A 19,290-nucleotide genomic window follows, 5' to 3' on the forward strand; every position below is an offset into this window, starting at 1 on the left:
GTATCAGAGACTTACATGTAAAATCTAAAAACAAAAGAACTTTTAGAAAAAAACCAAAGTGTAAATCTTAGTAACCTTTGAATAGGCAATGATTTCTTAGATATGACACTAAAAGTACAAGAACAAAAAATATAATGGGTAAATTGGACATTATGAAAATTGATTTTGTGCCTCAAAGGACAGCTCACAGAATGAGAGAAAATATTTGCACATCATGTATCTGATGAGACACTGGTATCTAGAATATATAAAAAAATTACAGTTCAATAATACAAAGTCAATCTGATTAAAAATGAGCAAAGGATTTGAATAGACATTTCTCCAAAGAAATGCAAAAGGTTAATAAGCACATGAAAAGACCATTAACAGTTATTAGGGACATGAAAATCAACATCAGTTATCACTCCCCATCCATTAGGATGGTTAAGATAAAAAAGACAGGTGGCATGTTGGTGAATAGGTAGAGAAATTGGAACCATTATACATCACTGGTATAAATGTAAATGAAAATGTAAAATAGTGAAACTGCTTTGAAAAATAGTTTGGTAGCTCCCCAAAAAGTTAAACATAGAGTTACTAGCAATTCCACTCTTAGATATTTATTCAAGATTATTGAAAACATGTCCACACAAAACTTGTACATGAATGTACATAGCAGTTTTATTTATAAAACCCCAAATTGGAAACAACCCAACTATCCCTCAATTTATGAATGATTAAATGCCATATATCCATGCAATAGAATGTATTTCAGCTGTATAAAGGAATGAAGTACTGATACATTCCACAACATGGATTAACCTTGAAAACTTAATGCGAAGTATAAGAAGCCAGACGGAAAAAGCATATTGTATGATTTTATTTATGTATTGCATGATTTTATTTATATACAATGTCAAGAATAGCAAATCCACAGACAGAAATTAGATTAGTGGTTCCCAGGGATTGGGAGGATAGCAGGGGGTAGTTAAGAGTGACTGCTAAAGGAATAGTTTCTTTTTGATGTGGTGAAATGTCCTGGAGTTAGATAGTGTTGATGATTGCACAGTTTTGCTAACAGATCAGAAACTACTGAAATACATACTTTAAAAACATGAATTTTGACTCTGTCTCTCTGAGGGTACAAAAAAGCCATGAATTTTGTGCTTTGTGAATTATTTCCCATTAATAATAATAATAATACCCATTCAGGATCATGCATTGTCATGTTCTTCAATCGTCTTCAAGGCATAACATTGGAACAGTGCTTTCTTGGTTTCAGAAGTTATAGACCCATGGCCGGGCGCGGTGGCTCAAGCCTGTAATCCCAGCACTTTGGGAGGCCGAGACGGGCGGATCACAAGGTCAGGAGATCGAGACCATCCTGGCTAACACGGTGAAACCCCGTCTCTACTAAAAATACAAAAAACTAGCCGGGCGAGGTGGCGGGCGCCTGTAGTCCCAGCTACTCGGGAGGCTGAGGCAGGAGAATGGCGTAAACCCGGGAGGCGGAACTTGCAGTGAGCTGAGATCCGGCCACTGCACTCCAGCCCGGGCGACAGAGCAAGACTCCGTCTCACAAAAAAAAAAAAAAAAAAAAAAAAAAAAAAAAAAAAAAAAAAAAAAAAGAAGTTATAGACCCATGTGTTTTGTAGAATGTTTCTGAATTTGAGTTTGTCTAATATCTCGTAACGATTATATTGAGGTTGTGCATTTTTGTCAGAGAAATCCAAACGTTATTCTGTGTTCTGCATATTGTATCTTTTCAGCCAGTATATATGATGTTGATTTGCCTATCATTAATGATGTTAACTTTGATCACTTGAGTAAGGGCAGTGTCTGAATGATTTTTCTACTATAAAGTTACTCTTTTCTTTAATAATTAATAAACATTTTATGAGGAGATTCTTTGAGATTATGTAAATATCTCATTTTATGTTGCAAACCCACACTATGGAGTTCAATAGGCCATGTTTTAATGGGACAAACTATACAAACGAATGTGTATAATCTTTGTGTGTTCCACGTTATACAGTCTCCTTTTCACGTTCTAATATCAATTTGTAATGAATAGAAATGTTTTCATTTTTCAAGCAAGGGGAAAAAACTTGCAAAATTGCTGGTTGTATTTCTTTAACATGTAATGCATGTTGCAAAGAAAGTGATTTATGTTTTTAGGCCTTAGTAAATATTGGAGAAGGATAGGCTTTCAGATCATAATTGTTTCTTTAGATTTTTATAGGATATTATAGTTTACAAAGCATGTTTGCATGCATTATCTCATCTGACTCTCACAGTATACATGTCTAATTAGTAGTGATTATTCTCTTTATTTTATAAGTAAGGAAATAAATACTTTAAATACACATTAAATTACTTTTGCAGAGCCACATACCTTGTAAATGTTCAGGTTGGGTTAAGCCCATGAGTTTTCTGGGTTCATTGTGTTCTCCTGAGCTGCTTGGTGGAGTTTTATAATGAACACAATGATGAGAAGGATTCATAAAGACCATAAAGATGCAGATGCTGATGATCACACACAGAGACAAATCTCAATGAAATCACTTCTTCTCCAATGCCTAAACTTCAAAAGGTAAAATTTTAAAAACAAATTTACTTCACATTAATATTACAGTAAGTTAGCAGCTTCCCATGTGGGAATGATTTACTCTTCCTAAGAATAAAGAAGGAAAGAAAGTTAATAAAGTTAATATATGTCATTGTAAGAAATACTTATAAATTCCATTGACATTAAAGAGTTTGTAATAAAAAGCCAGTCTTTTATCATCAGCATCACACTTCAGTGGGAACTAATTTGAATTTAAAATGTTTTTAGATAGTTGCCATTGTAATTCTTAATAATATACATCTATTGCCTTACGAGCTGAAATTAATAATTTGTTGACTCCCATCTATGGAGGGAAAAAGTATTAATTTTCATTTTCTTTTCATTCTTCCCAATTTTTGATAGGTATATCATGACTGTTTAAAATTCTGCTTAACTTTATAACCTGAAGTAATGTACTTTAGTCACTATTTCTATGTCATCATCTTTAGACAGTATCTCATATCCCAAGAAGTACTTCATCTGTCTCCATACACTTCACTTAATCAGCATTTTTGTCTAGCGATTTTTCACCTCTATTTTTACTTTTATATTTCATACATTAAAAATATGCATGTTCTGTTCTGTATTCCATAATTGTATCTTCTATATTTTGCTTATAGGTGGGTTTTAAAATTTGAACAGCAATAACTATTTTTAAATTCATTTATAAATATTAAAAGGATTCTGGAAATGTATCCATTGTAGACAAAATCTAGACTTCAATTTCAGAAAGATGGGGGATACTTTTAAAGTCGTGAGTTTTGATAAATGCTGGAAGAAAAAGGTCAGCATTGTCAACAGTCTGGTGTCTGCTTTGGATGTCATATTGATCGCAGCACTAAGCCTGCCCAGGTCTCCTATGAAGCGAGATATCTCCTTAGCTTTCTTATGTAAGTCTGCAGAACAAACGTTATGTAGACCCTGAGCCAGTAGACCCGTCTGCCAGTAGAGCCCAGTCCTACAACTGGGCTATGTAAGTGTTTTGTAAACTATAAAGTGCTTTACAGATATATGTACTAGTTCATATCATAGTAGAAGGAATTTGATTTCCAGGAATCATAAGATATAGTGGATAAAACTCTGTAGTATTTGGTCCCTGGATTGATTGGGAGTAAGCAGACCTGGGTTCTTGTCTTGGTCTTCCACATAAGCAATGAAGCATTTTCAGCTTTTGGAGCTCAGTGTTTCCATCCATAAAATGAGGCTGTTGACTGGCTCTCTTCCATTCCTGACAATGAGGAATTATTAAAGTAAAGGTGTATATTTTGTGCACATTCTATATCATGGTTCCATTGATATCTTCACCTGATCCTCATGTACAGTTGGCAGGAGTTGACATAAGTCTTTCTATGTGCACTACACACAGGGGTAAAGATGAGCTCCCAGTGTCAGAGTGTATCTGTGCCATGATCAATGTATCTATCACAGAGTATACCTGTGTCATATCAATACATCTATTACAATTTACCTGCAAGCTTTCATGTACACATGCTGTAGACTATAGTGATTAAGCATATAGGGTATAAAATCAAATCATCAAGGCAAAAATGCTAACTGACTTTGTGGTTTTCTATAAATTCTTTACCCTTGCCAAATCTCAGTGGATAACAGGAAATTTCTCATAGTATAATTGAGAAAAATAAATGAAATAACAAACATAAAATGTATTTCACAAGTTTTAGTGTAAAACAAGTGTTAGCCATTATTATCTTAGATTATTTGAAAGTTAGACAAAAAAATATTGCTAGAACTTTTGAGTAGCATAAGGTCATTGTGAGGAAATACTCAATATAAAATATCTTTATTTTTACTTATACAAATTGATCACTGCAAACTATTTCCTGCAATTAATTATTCATTGGGAGACAATTAATGCTTTTCTTTGTGGGTAAGTAATGACTTGGGGAGATCTCAGCTTCGTTGATTCTTTCTCAAAACTGATTTTTGCTTGTACAGGTCATATGTTAGACATAATGTAAAGATACTTTAGTTATAGCTTATTTTCCCTAGATTTTAAGTCAATCATATCATACTGATGTTGAAAATCAGGGTGGCATAATGAAAAGAGGATTGGACTTGGACTTGGAATTAGAATATATGACATTTAATCCTAGGTCCCCACCTATGCTTTTTAACTTAATTTCCCTTGTTTGTTAAAAAAAAAGAAAGAAAGAAAGAAAAAGAAAAATAGCACCAGTCCATCCTATCACAGAGAATAAAATTAAGAAATTCTCATGAAAAATGTTTTAAAATGATAAAATTCTGTTCTAAAAGATTTAAAAATTTAAATGAATGCAATAGCTTTAAAACAATTTTTACAAAACTTGATGAATAATATACAGACTCGAACTAAACTTACGTTTGGTATCACTAAGAATATCTATAAAAAGGAAAACAGTGAAAAAGATAAGGATCAAAATTTGCTCTTTAAAATTATTTGCAGACAAGAGGTTTCAAAAATTTGTAGTCAATGTAAGAACCATTTTCCATTTTCCATCAGACAATTCTGTGATGTGATTTAGCACTCACCATTTTTTCCTCTAAGTATGGTCCTAGACTTCATGGATGACAGAGAGGGAGTGCTCATGAATAACCAGATGCTTGCCAGAGGAAAACCAAAACACCAGAATGAGGACAAGCAGGATGTGACCAACAATTTTGAGAAGATTGTTTCTTTGCTGTGGATACCATGTTGAGTGAATGTTTTGGCTAAATTCTCGTCCAAATAGACCTGTTTACATGGATCTGCACAGAGGCTGCTGGGAGAGGGTGAGTTGTTATGAGCCAATTAGTAAGAGAAGTAGAGGTTGGGTTCCATTCTCACTTGTCAGGAAGGACTGTGGTGAATAACCACAGTTCTGCCACGCTGGGCTCAAATCAAATTTCACCTTCTCTGAGAGATATTTCCTGTTAATCTCATGTAGTAGTGATGTTGCTTTCAGCCGGGACCCTCTTGTGTTGAGCTGGGTCAGATGTGTATCTCAGAATTTTCTAATTCTGAATGTATACCAATTAAAAAAATTAGATTGTTTAGTGCTTTCTTCAGTTCTATTGAATGATAATTTGTAGGGTGAAGTCCTGGCATCTTTATTTTAATTCATTCCTCATTATTCTTATGCAGCAAGCCTGGTACTTATAAATACAGCAGATTTTATTCTAATGATGTTTCTATATTATAAACATGATCCTTGGTTCATTCAGCTGCATTAGTAGAAGGGAAGGTTTAGTAGAGAGGTAGTAGTTCTAATTTCTCTGTATCTGTCGGACAAAAAAAAATTGTGCTGATTAGTCTATTTTTGGACAACATACTGACATATTTTAAGATGGACAATGCCTAATTGTAACAGATCCAAGGAGTATGGTCCAGGATAGAAATATTATAAGAGAAATAGCACTTGAGCAAAAAGGGTTGAATTAGCCAGAGATTTTTATCCTGGAGAAAATAAATTTCAATGGAAACAGAATATTCATTTTTAAATCATGAAAAGTCTGTTAATTGTCAAAAAGGGTGAACTTCTTTGTTATAGATGCTCACTGGCACTGATGGTTGATAGCCTCATGAATGTAGTCTTCAATTCTAGACAAGTAAAACATCTCAACAATCAGATCTCTACAACAATGGACATGCTTCCTCTTGAAGCAGTGGCTTTCCCATCAGTACTCTAGAAGAGCTGTCCTATGAGAAATTATGGTATGTTTCTGGAAAGGAATAGGAAGAAAAACTTCTCTTCTAGAAATGACTTCTTGGACTAAGAGAGGTTCTCTTTTAAGGATCTTTTTTTAAAAAAGAGACCAATGTGAAGCAACAGTATGGTACATAGACTTGTCTCTAGTGGATAAAGTCTCCAGGAGAAGGTGTGGTGTTCACTGGCATTTGTGTGCGTGCATGTCTGTCTTTGTGTGTGTGTGTGTGTGTGTGTGTGTGGTGTGCATGTGTTTCTTGGAAGCTGATTGGGATTCTTTGTATAAAAGTTGTTCCTAAACAACAAGACTTGTATGTTTTTCAATTTTCTTTTATAATTGCATTATTTTATACCCCAATCTAAGAAACAAATACAAACAGAAGCAAAGATAAACTTTCTGGGAGATTATTTTTTATTGACGTGTTTAAAAAAAAAATGCCAGTCTGTCAGTGAGGCATGTGTTTGTAGGGGTAGCACAGAAACTGTCTCCTTTCAATCAAGATTACTCTGAATGTGGCTCTGTCCCCCACCCAGAACATCAGTAAAACTGAAAGAAACTCAGTCAGAGCCTGGGGATGATGAAGATGATGATGAGGATATCATTCCTTTCTCTCCATGTCCATTGAGAATTTAGCAATTTCCATCGTGAAGAAACTGAACTCTTCCATTACTTTTCCTAAGGGAAGACACAGTTCACAAGATTCATTAGCACAAGAGGAAATTTTATGTAATGTTAGAACTGAAAGGAACTAGAAAGATTATGAGGCAGAACCTCATTTTACAGATAAGGAAACTGAGTGTCGAAAATGAATGACCTTCCTTCCTGAGTCCAAGTGAAGGGGAACATCACACACTGGGGCCTATCATGGGGAAGGGGGAGGGGGGAGGGATTGCAATGGGGAGTTATACATGATATAAATGATTAATTGATGGGTGCTGACGAGTTGATGGGTGCAGCACACCAACATGGCACAAATATACATATGTAACAAACCTGCACGTTATGCACATGTACCCTAGAACTTAAAGTATAATAAAAAAATAAAAATAAAAATAAAAAAGAAAAAAGAAAATGAATGACCTTGCCAAAGCATGTTCTGACAGAGAAAGAAGCAGAATTTCCCTACTCCAGTGATAATTCCACCCCTCTGCTGCCTCCTCTGATTCCAGAGCTCCGCTGACCACCAAGTGTCTTAAAACAACAAAGAAAGAGTACTCTGACAAAGAAAATTGAGAAGGCCTGTCTCTCAGCTTTTCCTGGTCAGCAAGGCCTTTGACGAAGCTGGATCCTGCATTGGTGAGGAGGACTTTCACCATGTTTCCCTTCAGTGTCCCTTGAAAACAGCTAGTTTCCGAGCCAAGGGCTAGTTTCCCAGGCTGCCTATGTTACAGAATTTTCCCTTTTGTGAAATAAAACCTCCCAAATAGGAATAAATACATAAATATGTCCTTTTGGGCTCAGGGCTTGTTATTCTCACTTGTTAAGATAATCACAAAGATGAAAATGCAAGATCTAAGTGTTCAAAATCCAGTGGCCTAAAAGAGTTAACAATGATCACAGTGGACTCGGTATGAGAGAGTTAAGTGCAATTTGCATGTCTTGTACCAAAGAAGTGACATCTGCCTAGCTACATTTCTGCAAAAACATTTTGTGGGCCAAACAAAATACCTAAACAAAACATGTCCGTGGTATTCTGGTCCAAATACTGACAGCTTGCATCCCTTATTTTAGATAAAGGAAAAACAATCATTTTTGTAGGCTTATTCCCCCTTAAAGCTACAGATATATGGAGCCCCTAGGAATTTGAAGATAAAGAACCTCTAGGCACACTTTGTCTAAGAATCAAGCTGCACTGAGACTGTTAAGTATCTTAGAAGTCAGGTAGTATAATAGTTTTCAATTATTTTTTGGGGGGTGAGGAGTTCAGGGCCCTTTCTTCAAACATGAGATTGTATGGCACTCCACTGCTTAAAATAGTCAAAGCTGAACTTTATGTTGTAAACTACCCCAAATGGTCCCTTTAACCCTAATAGTGACTCCTGACTTGCCTCTGTAGAACCTCTGTGCTCTGGGGACAGCAGTTTGAGAATTCACCGTCTTACGGGATTCTCACAATTGACAGACAGGAATTGGAGGTTCTGTGATGGGATGGAACCAGTCCAAGCTGTCAGAGCAGGTGACTCTACCCTGTCTGATTGTGAAACAGTCAGTTTTCTTTCCCCACCTGCTGTTCTGGGTGGGGATAATTATAAATTATAGCTTATAGAGATTTAAGCTGGATCCTGGAAAGTAGAAAGGTTTGTAGCAGAGAACACTGGCTCCAGATCTCATTTTCTTCTTATGAGGTACTCACAAGCTCTCAGTACACAAGTGACATTCATTCCCATAGGTGATGTAGTCAGAACCACACACTGGCAGGTATGTGATGGGACAGGGGATGGCCACCACTGGATACTTCTTGTAAATGCTGCAGTCCACCTGTGTCATACACAAGCAAATGTGCTGTTTTTCTCCCACACCGCAAGCTAGGCTACTCTGTCCACTATTACATATACTACAAGTGCTGGAAGTCCCAGCTCAGATAATCAGATGTTGCTTGGCCACTTCTGTAAGTACTAGTGTTATCACTATTACAAATACTAGCACTACTGGTATTCTATTTTTTTCTACTACACTCAGTTAACAATTGCTGGGCATTTCTGGGCTAGGCATCAAACTTAAATCTTACGTGAATTTTCTTGTTTAATCTTCAGAACAACTAAATTCTACTATTACCTCTCTTTACAAATGTGGAAATTAAAGCTCAGAAATAGAGATAACTTTTTGAAGATAAATGCTGGTAAGTAGCAGAGTTAGTATTTGAACCCAGAGTCTGTGCAATTTATCAAGGTACTTTTTCCCTGCCTTTTATGAAAACATTGCCAACCTTTCAGCTGGAAGGCAATTCTCCCTTCTTTAACTCTGGAATTTTTAAAAAATATTTTTAAAATATGGTTGTTTATATGTATGCCATACTTCTTCAATTGCCTTCTGGAGAGCAGATACCATTTCTCCACCTATGTTTGCCTCCCTCTCAAATCCCCCTAAGCATACTGAATTTATCCTACGTATATGTTGACTAAATGACAGTCAATAGTTATTGACATTAAAATGTTATTCAACATACTTACTTTTTTTGAAGACAGACTAGCAGCTTCTGAAAAAGAGATACAGATGAAAATGTTAAAAATAAAGCAAACTTTAAATCTCATTAATTAAGTTTCATCCTATGTAATGACTCTACATTTCCTTTAGCAATGAGATTCAGCACACTCTCCACCCTTATGCAAAATCCTAGTTGTTTGCTGAGGAAGTTGAATGACCAGTGGGTTAGGTTAACCCTTGGTTTAGACAAGAAAATTATCAAAATTTCCTGTCTTTGTTGATCACAGGATGTTTTCTGAACCTCATAGTGTTTTTGATAATGGCCAAAGTCAGGTAGTAATAAGAAATATTAAAATAATCACTCCTAAGAGCCTGAAGGATCATTTCTGATATCCTTTCCTTCCCAGCTGACATAAAGAAATGCAATGGAATGTCTTTATGGAGTTGGAAACACTTTAATTAATTTTTCAAAGTACAAAAGTCTAATTGTTGACCCTTGGCTTTTTGAGATTTGTGTTTTATTTTAATCCCTCCAAACTGATTTGGGAAGACATCCAAGTTTTTCTGTATCTTTGCACTAAGAAATAGTATATCTAATAACACTGACAACTTCCAGTGTCCATATGAACATATGAAATGGAAGACTTATGGAGAAATTAGATGATTTTTGTTCTGTGGATGCAAATAAGAATCCTTGAAAGACATTAGACTCAAGTCTCTCAAACTCCAGATGGAGCATAAGATCCTATTACAAACCAGTACACTTTAAATTCTTACAACCAGATGTTTCTGAGATGCTCACATCCCAGGAGGGATTATTTGTGAAAACAAGCTTAATGGCTATATAGGGCATCGTCTGACCTTAACTTACCTGAGCTGCTACAGAAATAGAACATTGTACAGAGCAGAAGGAGACCCCCAGTGATCTTCATGCTGGAAATGGCTGTGGTGCAGAAGCTGCTCTGAGATTGTCACTACAGCTGCATCGACCATATCCCAGGAAAGGGGTCATGTTTATATATATGCAAGGCTTGATTTCTCCACCTTTCCTGTGAGGTCATCCAGAGGATCTCAAAGCACGGTGCCACACCCTAGGTGGTGTTACAGTCCTTGTTACTGAATTGCTGCTTCTTATCTGACCAATGATTTGATTATTTGAGGTAAGAAGTATTTTCTATCTTTCCCAAAGGTGGGACTGTTAAGAATTCTAAACTTCATGTACTAGAAGAGACTAAGTATGAGCTTCTTGGCTTAGTTATGAAACAAGTGAAAATCTCAAACCTCCTTTATTTTATAAAACTGGAACCTATTAAACCCAGATTAGACTGATTACACCTATGTTTATATCTTGGCACCTGGGGAAATGTTGTTTATTTTTGAGGCAATGAACCAATGAAGCAAACTGGGACCGAATGGAAGGAGCACTGACATTAGCATTTATGAAGTATGGAGAAAAGCACTAACATATTACTTCTGATATTTTCTACCTGTATAATCTTGGATAAGTCGTTATATGCTGTGAGCCTTTATCAATCCAGAAGGCTTGGTTATGTTGTGATAACACGTAGCCACAAGATTTCTGTTAATTAAAACAAAACTTTGCTTTTTACTCAAGCTACACTTGTATGGTAGTCAGCTGATCATGCTACGTTGCCTTCACTGTGGATGCCAAGTGGACAGAGTCATCAGTATTTGGAATACTGTAGTCAAGGTGAAGTGAAGATGAATTCTCAAGGAGTTCTCATTTTACAAATTAAAACTTCCATCCCAGAGCAATACTACTGTCACTTTCCCTCATGGTCTTGTGGCCGTCACATGCTTTGTGATGTATGGAGTGAGTGCAATCAATCTGATATGGTTTAGCTGTGTCTCCAACCAAATCCCATCTTGAATTGTAGCTCCCATAATTCCCATATATTGTAGGAGGGACCTGGTGGGAGATAATTGAATCATGGAGGTAGTTTCCCCATACTTTTCTCATGGAAGTGAAAAGTCTCATGAGATCTGATGATTTTATAAGGGGTTTCCCCTTACACTTGACTCTCATTCTCTTTTGCCTGCTGCCATGTAAGACATGCCATTCACTTTCTGCCATGATTGTGAGGCCTCGCCAGCCATGTGGAACTGTGAGCCCATTAAACCTCTTTTTCTTTATAAATTACCCAGTCTTGAGTATTTCTTTATCAGCAGCTTGAAAACAGACTAATACACAGTCTTACCTTGTCCTGACTTGTTCCCTGACCTGAAGGTCAGATGAAGAACTAGAATAGTTGGCAAACAGCAGAGACCATCCCAGAGACTGAATTTCATCCAAGTCCAATAGAGCCTCTTTTTGGCCACAATAGAGTTCACCTAATTATATACATAAAAGTCTGCTCTAAAGCGTAGTGCATTTAATAATAATATTGTAATTGTTATTAGTATTGACAAACCAAGAGTTAATGCTATGAGTTGCTGACATTAGATTGTAAACTGAATTGTCCATGCACAATTGTCCAAATAGCTGCAGTTTGCCTATTGAGTTTAAGGATGTACGTATGAAGACTTGGGGGAAGGCAGTAGACTGTCTCACTAGTTTACTGCTTGGTAGGTTTATTTTAGTACATTCGAGAACTAGCAACTATAAGATATATTAAGAATAATAAATGATATTGCACAATCTCCTAATATTATACTCCTATATCTGTTTGGGAGTCAATGTAATCTAGTAGTTAAGAGCATGGGCATTGAGTAGATCTCATTTAGAATCTTTCTTCCAAAAAAATGTTGACTGTGTGTCTTTTAGTATTTAGGTTAACATCTGATACTTTAGTGTCTTCATCTTTGTGACAGAAACAATATTTACTTCATAGGTTTTTTGAGTGTTAAATTCGATTTTACAGACACACATACACACTTTCTCACAGACACATTATACAGTTGACTCTTGAACAACGTGGGGTCCAGGGGTGCTGACACCACCACAGTTGAAAAATTAACATACAATTTTTGATTTCTCAATAATTTAGCTATTAATAGCCTACTGTTGACCTTATTAATAACATAAACAGTTAATGAACACATATTTTGTATGTTACATGTATTATATACTGTATTCCCACAACAAAGTAAGCTAGAAAAAAGAAAATGTTACTAAGAAAATTGTAAGGAAGAGAAAATATATTTACATTAATTAAGTGGAAATGGATCATCATAAAGTTTTCATCTTTGTTGTCTTCATCTTAAGTAGACTAAGAAGAAGAAGAAAGAGGAAAGGTTGATATTACTGTCTCAGGAGTGGCAGAGGTAGAAGAAAATCTATATATAAGTGAACCTGTGTGGTTCAACTGTGCATATAATCTCTTATGGATTCATGTCTGTGAGGTGTCTGTGTGGTATGTTTGTGTGGTTTGTGTGTATTTGTGTATCAGGGCGCCAAGCTCATAATTAGATCTTGATACATGGTAGCTAATAATATGGAATGTGCTCTTCATAACAACTCATTAAGGAAGAAATTTTTGTTACTCTAGTTTTGCCAGTGAGTAAGTTAAGACTCAGAGGATTTAAGTAATCTTCCAACGATCATGATACAATTAATGGAGGAAACTGCTGAGGTTCAGTCAGGGAAAAGAAGCAAAGTGAAGGTGGCAAGAAGGAGAGGTAATTGTAGGTTTCATTGTTTTCCATGAATGTTGGAAAAGAATGCATCCTAAGAAAAAGCCATTATGTTTCAAGATGAGGTATCTTTATTGCAGTTTGAACATCCACTTTTATCAAAGCGGAGTGGGAATAGAGTCAAAGGGTGGTCAAAATGGTGGTAAAAGATAGGATAACAGAATTTTTTTTTAATGTTTGATAGTCAAAGAAAGAAGGAATGGAAGAAGCTGAGGCTACAGAAAGATCTAGGATAGACTGAGCATGTTTTAAAACCAAAAAGAAGAAGAAATTTTAGATACATGGTAGAGAGTGGCTAATTAGAGGCATGTAGAAAGATAGAAAATAAGTTTAAGAGCACAGATGAAAAACCATTTTCTCTGACACATGAGAGAGAGAAGAGTGGATAAATGTAGAGACAGGCATATTTTGAAGGGTAAGGAAGGAGAGATGGGGGGAGCCCACTGTAAGGTAAGCTCTGGTTGTTCAATGCTGTTTTGCTTTTTTGCACTGGGAGAACTGGGTTTGTTTGGGAGCTTGAGAAAGATGATAGAAGACTTGGCAGTATGTCAGATAGTCAGCAATGGATCTAAAGATTAATGGCCACTGAAAAAGTTAGAACTAGATTTTAGAAGGCCCAATTAGTACAATTCCTCGTATTTCTCCCAAAGTTTGTGCGACATAGAGTGAGAAATGGGAACAGTGATTTGATAGATAGGGAATGGATGCATCAGAGGCTTGAGGATACCGTAAAGACTGTATTAGGAGGTGGCAAAGCTTGAAATAGAGTTAAATGTTTCAGAAGTTTCTGATGGGCTATATGAGGTACAGGCATTTAAGTGTTTAGAGATCAAGGTTTAGGCAAAATGTGGTAGGTATAGGAAATAAGAACAATTGTTTATTGAGACAGGGCTAGGAATCAAGTTGTCAGATACAATTTCTCAAGGGTGGGGCTGAGATAATGATCCTCAGGGTGTATCCAGTGGGTGGAGATAAAGGTCTCTCGATTGAAAGGGATGAGGAAAGGTGAGGTCAAGGGATCAGGAGAGGGGTTGGTTTGGGTTTTAGAAGCCGTTTACATAGAGAGGAAGTTTTCCAGCTGGATACTAAGGCACAAATTATGGAGGAGGCTTTTGGAATGAGAGTCAAAGTCTGTGAAGATAAAAGCAGTCCATTTCAGGATGAGGGTAGTTTTTTCATTTATCCTTATAGTCCTCCAAGGAGAAAATCTTGAGGCCTTGTAAGAGAGAATAACTATGGTCCTGGTTCCATCATGAGGAAGGCAGAATAAAATTAGCTCTTTTCCCATTTAGAAAAAAAAAAGTGCAGCTTGCTGCCAGCATTCATTTAATTTTATATAAACATGCTCTTTGAGGCTGAAGTAAATCTAATTTTCAATGTGAAAATAAAATACGAAAACTGTTCTTGGAGTTATTTCTAAACAGAACTTGTCTCTAATCCTGATGTAACAGAAATGTAAATGATGATCAGTATTTAGTGATTTTTTTAATTTGGTAAATTTCAAAGCACAGAACAACACAAAGCAGAACATCATATTATGCACAAAAAGATTCCATTTCTCTCCAGATCTTGCTATGCTTGTCACTGTGTGAGCAGCAAACTTTGCAGTGACCAGTTGGATTCCACCCCACTGATGGTGGAATTGGTGGTATGCTCTTGGGGAAATGTCTTCCAGACAGGGAAAGAGGAGTGACATCATCAGAGCATGGACGACCTCAAAGACATTGCAGCTATGTTCTGTGATGTTTTTCCGCATTCTCTCAATCGATGTCAGTCTGAAGTTTACATGGCTAATTGTGTGCTCAGGATTGTCCTTCTTGTACAGGATGTAGGAGTCCAGCAATGTAATTTTTAGAAGGTAGTGAAAGAATTTCTTATACCAAACATTTTATCTCAGTTGGTTAAGAAGTGAGCATCTGATCAGCCAAATCCATTGCTCCCATATTCTTGTTAGAATCCACAATGACACATGGCTCCTTAGTTTTCTTTCCATTTCTGTTGTCTACTTCAATCACAGTATCATGGTTGATATGGTTTGGCTCTGTGTCCCCACCCAAATTTCATCTCGAATTGTAATTCCCATATGTCGGAGGAGGGACCTGGTAGGAGGTGATTGGATCATGGGGGCAGATTTCCACTTGCTGTTCTCATGATAGTGAGTGAGTTCCCATGAGATCTGATGGTTTAAAAGTGTATAGCACTTTCCCCTCCTCCTCTCTCTGGCCACTATTAGAAAAAGGTACTTGCTTCCGCTTTGCCTTCCGCCATGATTGTAAGTTTTCTGAGGCCTCCCAGTCATGCTTCCTGTTAAGCCTGCATAACTGTGAGTCAATTAAACCTCTTTTCTTCATAAATTACCCAGTATCAGGTAGTTCTTTATAGCATTGTGAGAATGAACTAAGACAATTGTGAAATGTTGATAGCAATGTCACCTCCTTCTTCTTGGGGTAAATGCTGCAGCCACAAGTGCTACCAGTGAGTATTCTTAGGGCAAATGGGAAAAGATTTTGAAGCAAAGCATAAAAATTAATATAAAAAATTGAGAGTATTGGGGATTTATTCCCTTATAGATTCAGGGTGCCACAAGGAAGATTGGGATAACTCATTAGAAGGTTAGAGAAGGGTGAGGGAATTAAATTGGAGCAAGGCCTGTATGAAGAGTTTTTGGATTAGTTAGCTGGAGGGAAATAGGGAAGCCAGCACTGTAGCTGTGCAGGAATCCAGGTATAGAAGGATGGACTATTATAATAAGAAAATGAACCGCATATTCAGCACGTACGAAGTGCTAGAACTGCACTACACCATCATTTCATACCTAAAACAATCTTAGGAAATAGGGATGGCTATTCTCCCTGCTATTTAGCTTCAATAAGGAGAACTTAAGAGATATGACCAGTTTAAGGTAAAGAGCTTAAAGATGCTTTTTAATCGCTCTGGTGTATTACCTTTAAATTTAAACCTAAAAGGTGGATTTGTAGACTCATTGGAAACTGAAATACCAGGAGTGTGACAGAATCAGAGCAGTCAGGAAGAACAGCTAAGTTTTGAATGAGTGGCAGAGGGAGCTGAACACTGGGGCAGAGTGTGTGACATTTTCATCTGTGAGGATTATCTGGAAAGAGGGTTCATTCCAGTGGAGAGAGGGGAGGACTGAGAGCCAGGAGTCAAGGGCTCCTATCCTGTCCCCCATCCCCATCTATCTATCTAGGGAGCAATGTTGTGACAATCCCTTCTCCAATGTGAGCTCTCTACTTCCTCTAAATCTAGTAAGATTAGTCTAGATTGGTAGTTCACATTTTCGAGTCAAAGAGCCATCCATGGGACACTAATTTATACAATCAATAAAGCTGAGAAGTGAGGCTAGGTGGGAAAGAGAGGGTGAAACTTTATTAATTGATTCTGGTTTTCCCTCCTCATTGCTTCACCAGCACCTCTCACCCACCCCCACCAGGGTGCCTTTCTTCTTGACATCCAGCAAACAAACCACCCAAAACTCTCAAGGGGTCTTTTGACAGTTTAAAAATCACTGGCTTAGCTTTGTCTCTTCTTCTTTCCCTGTATGGCTCCTTCACATCCCAACTCTTTTCTTTTTTATTTTTCAAGATAGCCCCAATTATGATCATGCCCTTGTGACCACTGAGGGCACAGTGACCTACGAATCTGGATATTTGCATTTTGACTTTGTGTCTGGCAAGACTTTGTTCCCCTGCATCTCATGAGAGCAGGGAGTTAGCACTTATGCCTTGAATACCTTCACTTCTTTTTGGGCCATTGAGGCTAAATAGCTCCAATTGTGGAACAAGGTGATTTGGATGAACAGTAACTATTTTTTTTTTTTTCTTAATTTATGTTGCTTCTAGGGGACCTCACAGTATATGGATGAAGACTGTTTACACACACATGTGCACACACACACACACAGCTCCCAGTTCCAACTGGTAAAAATCATGTTTACTAGGAAGAAGTGGAGCGTGATGGCAGAGTAGGATTCTCCAGTGATGGTCCCTGAACAGAAAAATTGATTTGTAACAATTACCCATACCAGAAAAATCTTGACAAGAGCTAAATAAACCAGGTAAGAGTACCTAGTTTAAAAATAAGAAGAAGAAAATACATATTGAAGAGGGTAGAAAAGACAGTTTTATATTACCCACAACCCCCTCCTCTAACCCCAGGCAGCACAGCTTGGAGAGAGAGAGATACCTGCTTGGGAGAAGGCCAGGGAAGCAAGTGTAGGACATTGCCTATACGAGAGGCTAGAGTTATTGGGAAGAAGGTGGAGATGGAGTGACATTGGTCAAAGGAGACATAATTACAGTGAGGAGAAATACATTTCAGCAGAACTATTATACAGCAGGGTGACTAGAGTTGATGATATATTCATTTTTATTCTGAAAAAATGTCAAGAAAGTGGATGTTATGTGCTCTTACCACAAAAATGATAACTATTAGTGGTAATGCATTTGTTAGTTAGCTAGGTTTAACCATTCTTCAGTGTAAATGCACTTCAAAACATTAGATTGTATCAGATAAAACCATGTAATGTTATCTGTCAATTAAAAATAAAATTAAACATTTAAAAGTAAATAAATAATCATGTTTCCTGTCCTCAGTGCTGAAAAGATACCTGTAACCTCATAGTTAGCCAACAACAGGAAATGTATTAGTCTGTAGGGATGCTGTAACAAAATATCACCGACTGAGGAGCTTAAACAGCAGAAATGTTTTCACTTCTAGGATCCAAAATCAAAATGCCAGTAGGTCTGGTTTCTCCCGAGGCCTCTCCCTGTAACTTGCAGTCTGTCTTCTCACTGTGTCCTCATCTGGTCTTTTCTCTGTGTACGTGCCCCTAATGTCTCTTCCTTTTCTTATAAGGACTCCAGTTCTGTTGGATTAGAGTCCCTCTCTTATGACCTCATTTGACCTTAATTACTATCCTAAAGGCCATATTTCAAAATATAGTCACATTGGAGATGTTAAATCAAGTTTAGTCTAAAGTGCCTCCCTACATATTTTAAGTTCAGTCTAAAAGTTTCTCTGTACATTATGAACTATAACAAGTGGAGGTGTAAACAGACCATAGCCTACACTTGTGCCAATCACTGAGTTTTGGCCAATCAAATGTAGCCAACTGTTCAAACTGTGTTCAAATAAGGCAAAGGCTGAGCCATCACCAATCCAACTGTTTATGCACCTCACTGTCATTTTCTGTACATCACTTTACTTTTTCTGTCTATAAATCTTCTTCCATCACATGGCTGTGCCAGAGTCTCAAAGCCTATTGTTGCTGGGGAGGCTGCCAATTTGCAAATCTTTCGTTTCTCAATTAAACTCAACTTCTTTAAATGTAATTCAGATGAAGTTTTTCTTTTTTTTTTCTTTTTTTTTTTAAATCAGAGATCATTATATACATTTTGAGGAGACACAATTCAGTCCATGGCGTTCTACCCCCAGACCCTCAATATGCGTATTCTTTTCACATGTGGAGAACTATAGACTTTTGATCTTCAAGACCCTGGTATCTCATAAAACGTTAATAAGTGTTTCTTGAAAATAAGATTCCCTGATCACCCAGACATGGGAAACTCTGGGTACTCCATTTCTTTCTGAGGAATTCATAATACATTTTATTTCATTAAAGGTTCAATTACATTTTTTTGCAATATGGAAAGTTTTCACTTTATTCAACTCAATTTTTCCAAACCTTAACTGGCTACTGTTTATTTATCATGTTATGGAACACTTACTAATGTCTAAAGGGTGCCAGTGTTTTCTTGAACATTAAAAAAAAATAAGGATTTACTCCAATTTTCCAGACTCGTCACCAAAGAAGGTCATTGAATTTTTGGTCTTCTTCGACTGCTCAGAAGTTCTTTATCACATTGAACAGAACTCCACTGGATGTGGCCTCCAACATTCTAGTTCTCAACAATGGAGCCCAACAGAACAATTCTGCACCCTCTTTTCAAGTATAGCCCTTCAGACCTGCAAAGGCAGTTCTAGAGTGCACTGTCAAGGCCTTTTTTTCTCCAGATGATTAGATCTCTTAATATTTCCACTTATAGTATGAAGTCTTGTAAGTCCTCCTTATGCTGACGTATTAATACAAGTTTGCTTAATAAAAATGAAACACCAAGTAATAATCCATTTTACTATTTCCCTTCTCTGTTCCAGGCAGTGTTCCCCACACTAGAGATACAGAGTTGAAAAAGACACACAGG

The 19,290-nt window shown here is 36.9% G+C and overlaps 1 protein-coding gene across 1 annotated transcript; it reads right to left on the bottom strand.

Annotated features, from left to right (window-relative positions):
* Nucleotides 1-6,664: 6,664 nt before the first annotated feature.
* Nucleotides 6,665-10,408, bottom strand: SPINK7 (serine peptidase inhibitor Kazal type 7). The gene is made up of 4 exons (XM_023227087.2): nucleotides 10,287-10,408; nucleotides 9,442-9,467; nucleotides 8,625-8,749; nucleotides 6,665-6,946 (listed from the first exon to the last, which is right to left on the bottom strand). Exons 1-4 carry the CDS (start codon nucleotides 10,345-10,347, stop codon nucleotides 6,901-6,903), a joined length of 258 nt encoding a protein of 85 aa, XP_023082855.1. The 5' UTR covers nucleotides 10,348-10,408; the 3' UTR covers nucleotides 6,665-6,900.
* Between the last annotated feature and the right edge of the window lie 8,882 nt (nucleotides 10,409-19,290).

The sequence above is a fragment of the Piliocolobus tephrosceles genome, chromosome 4, assembly GCF_002776525.5.
Source record: "Piliocolobus tephrosceles isolate RC106 chromosome 4, ASM277652v3, whole genome shotgun sequence".
Classification (NCBI taxonomy): Eukaryota; Metazoa; Chordata; class Mammalia; order Primates; family Cercopithecidae; genus Piliocolobus; species Piliocolobus tephrosceles.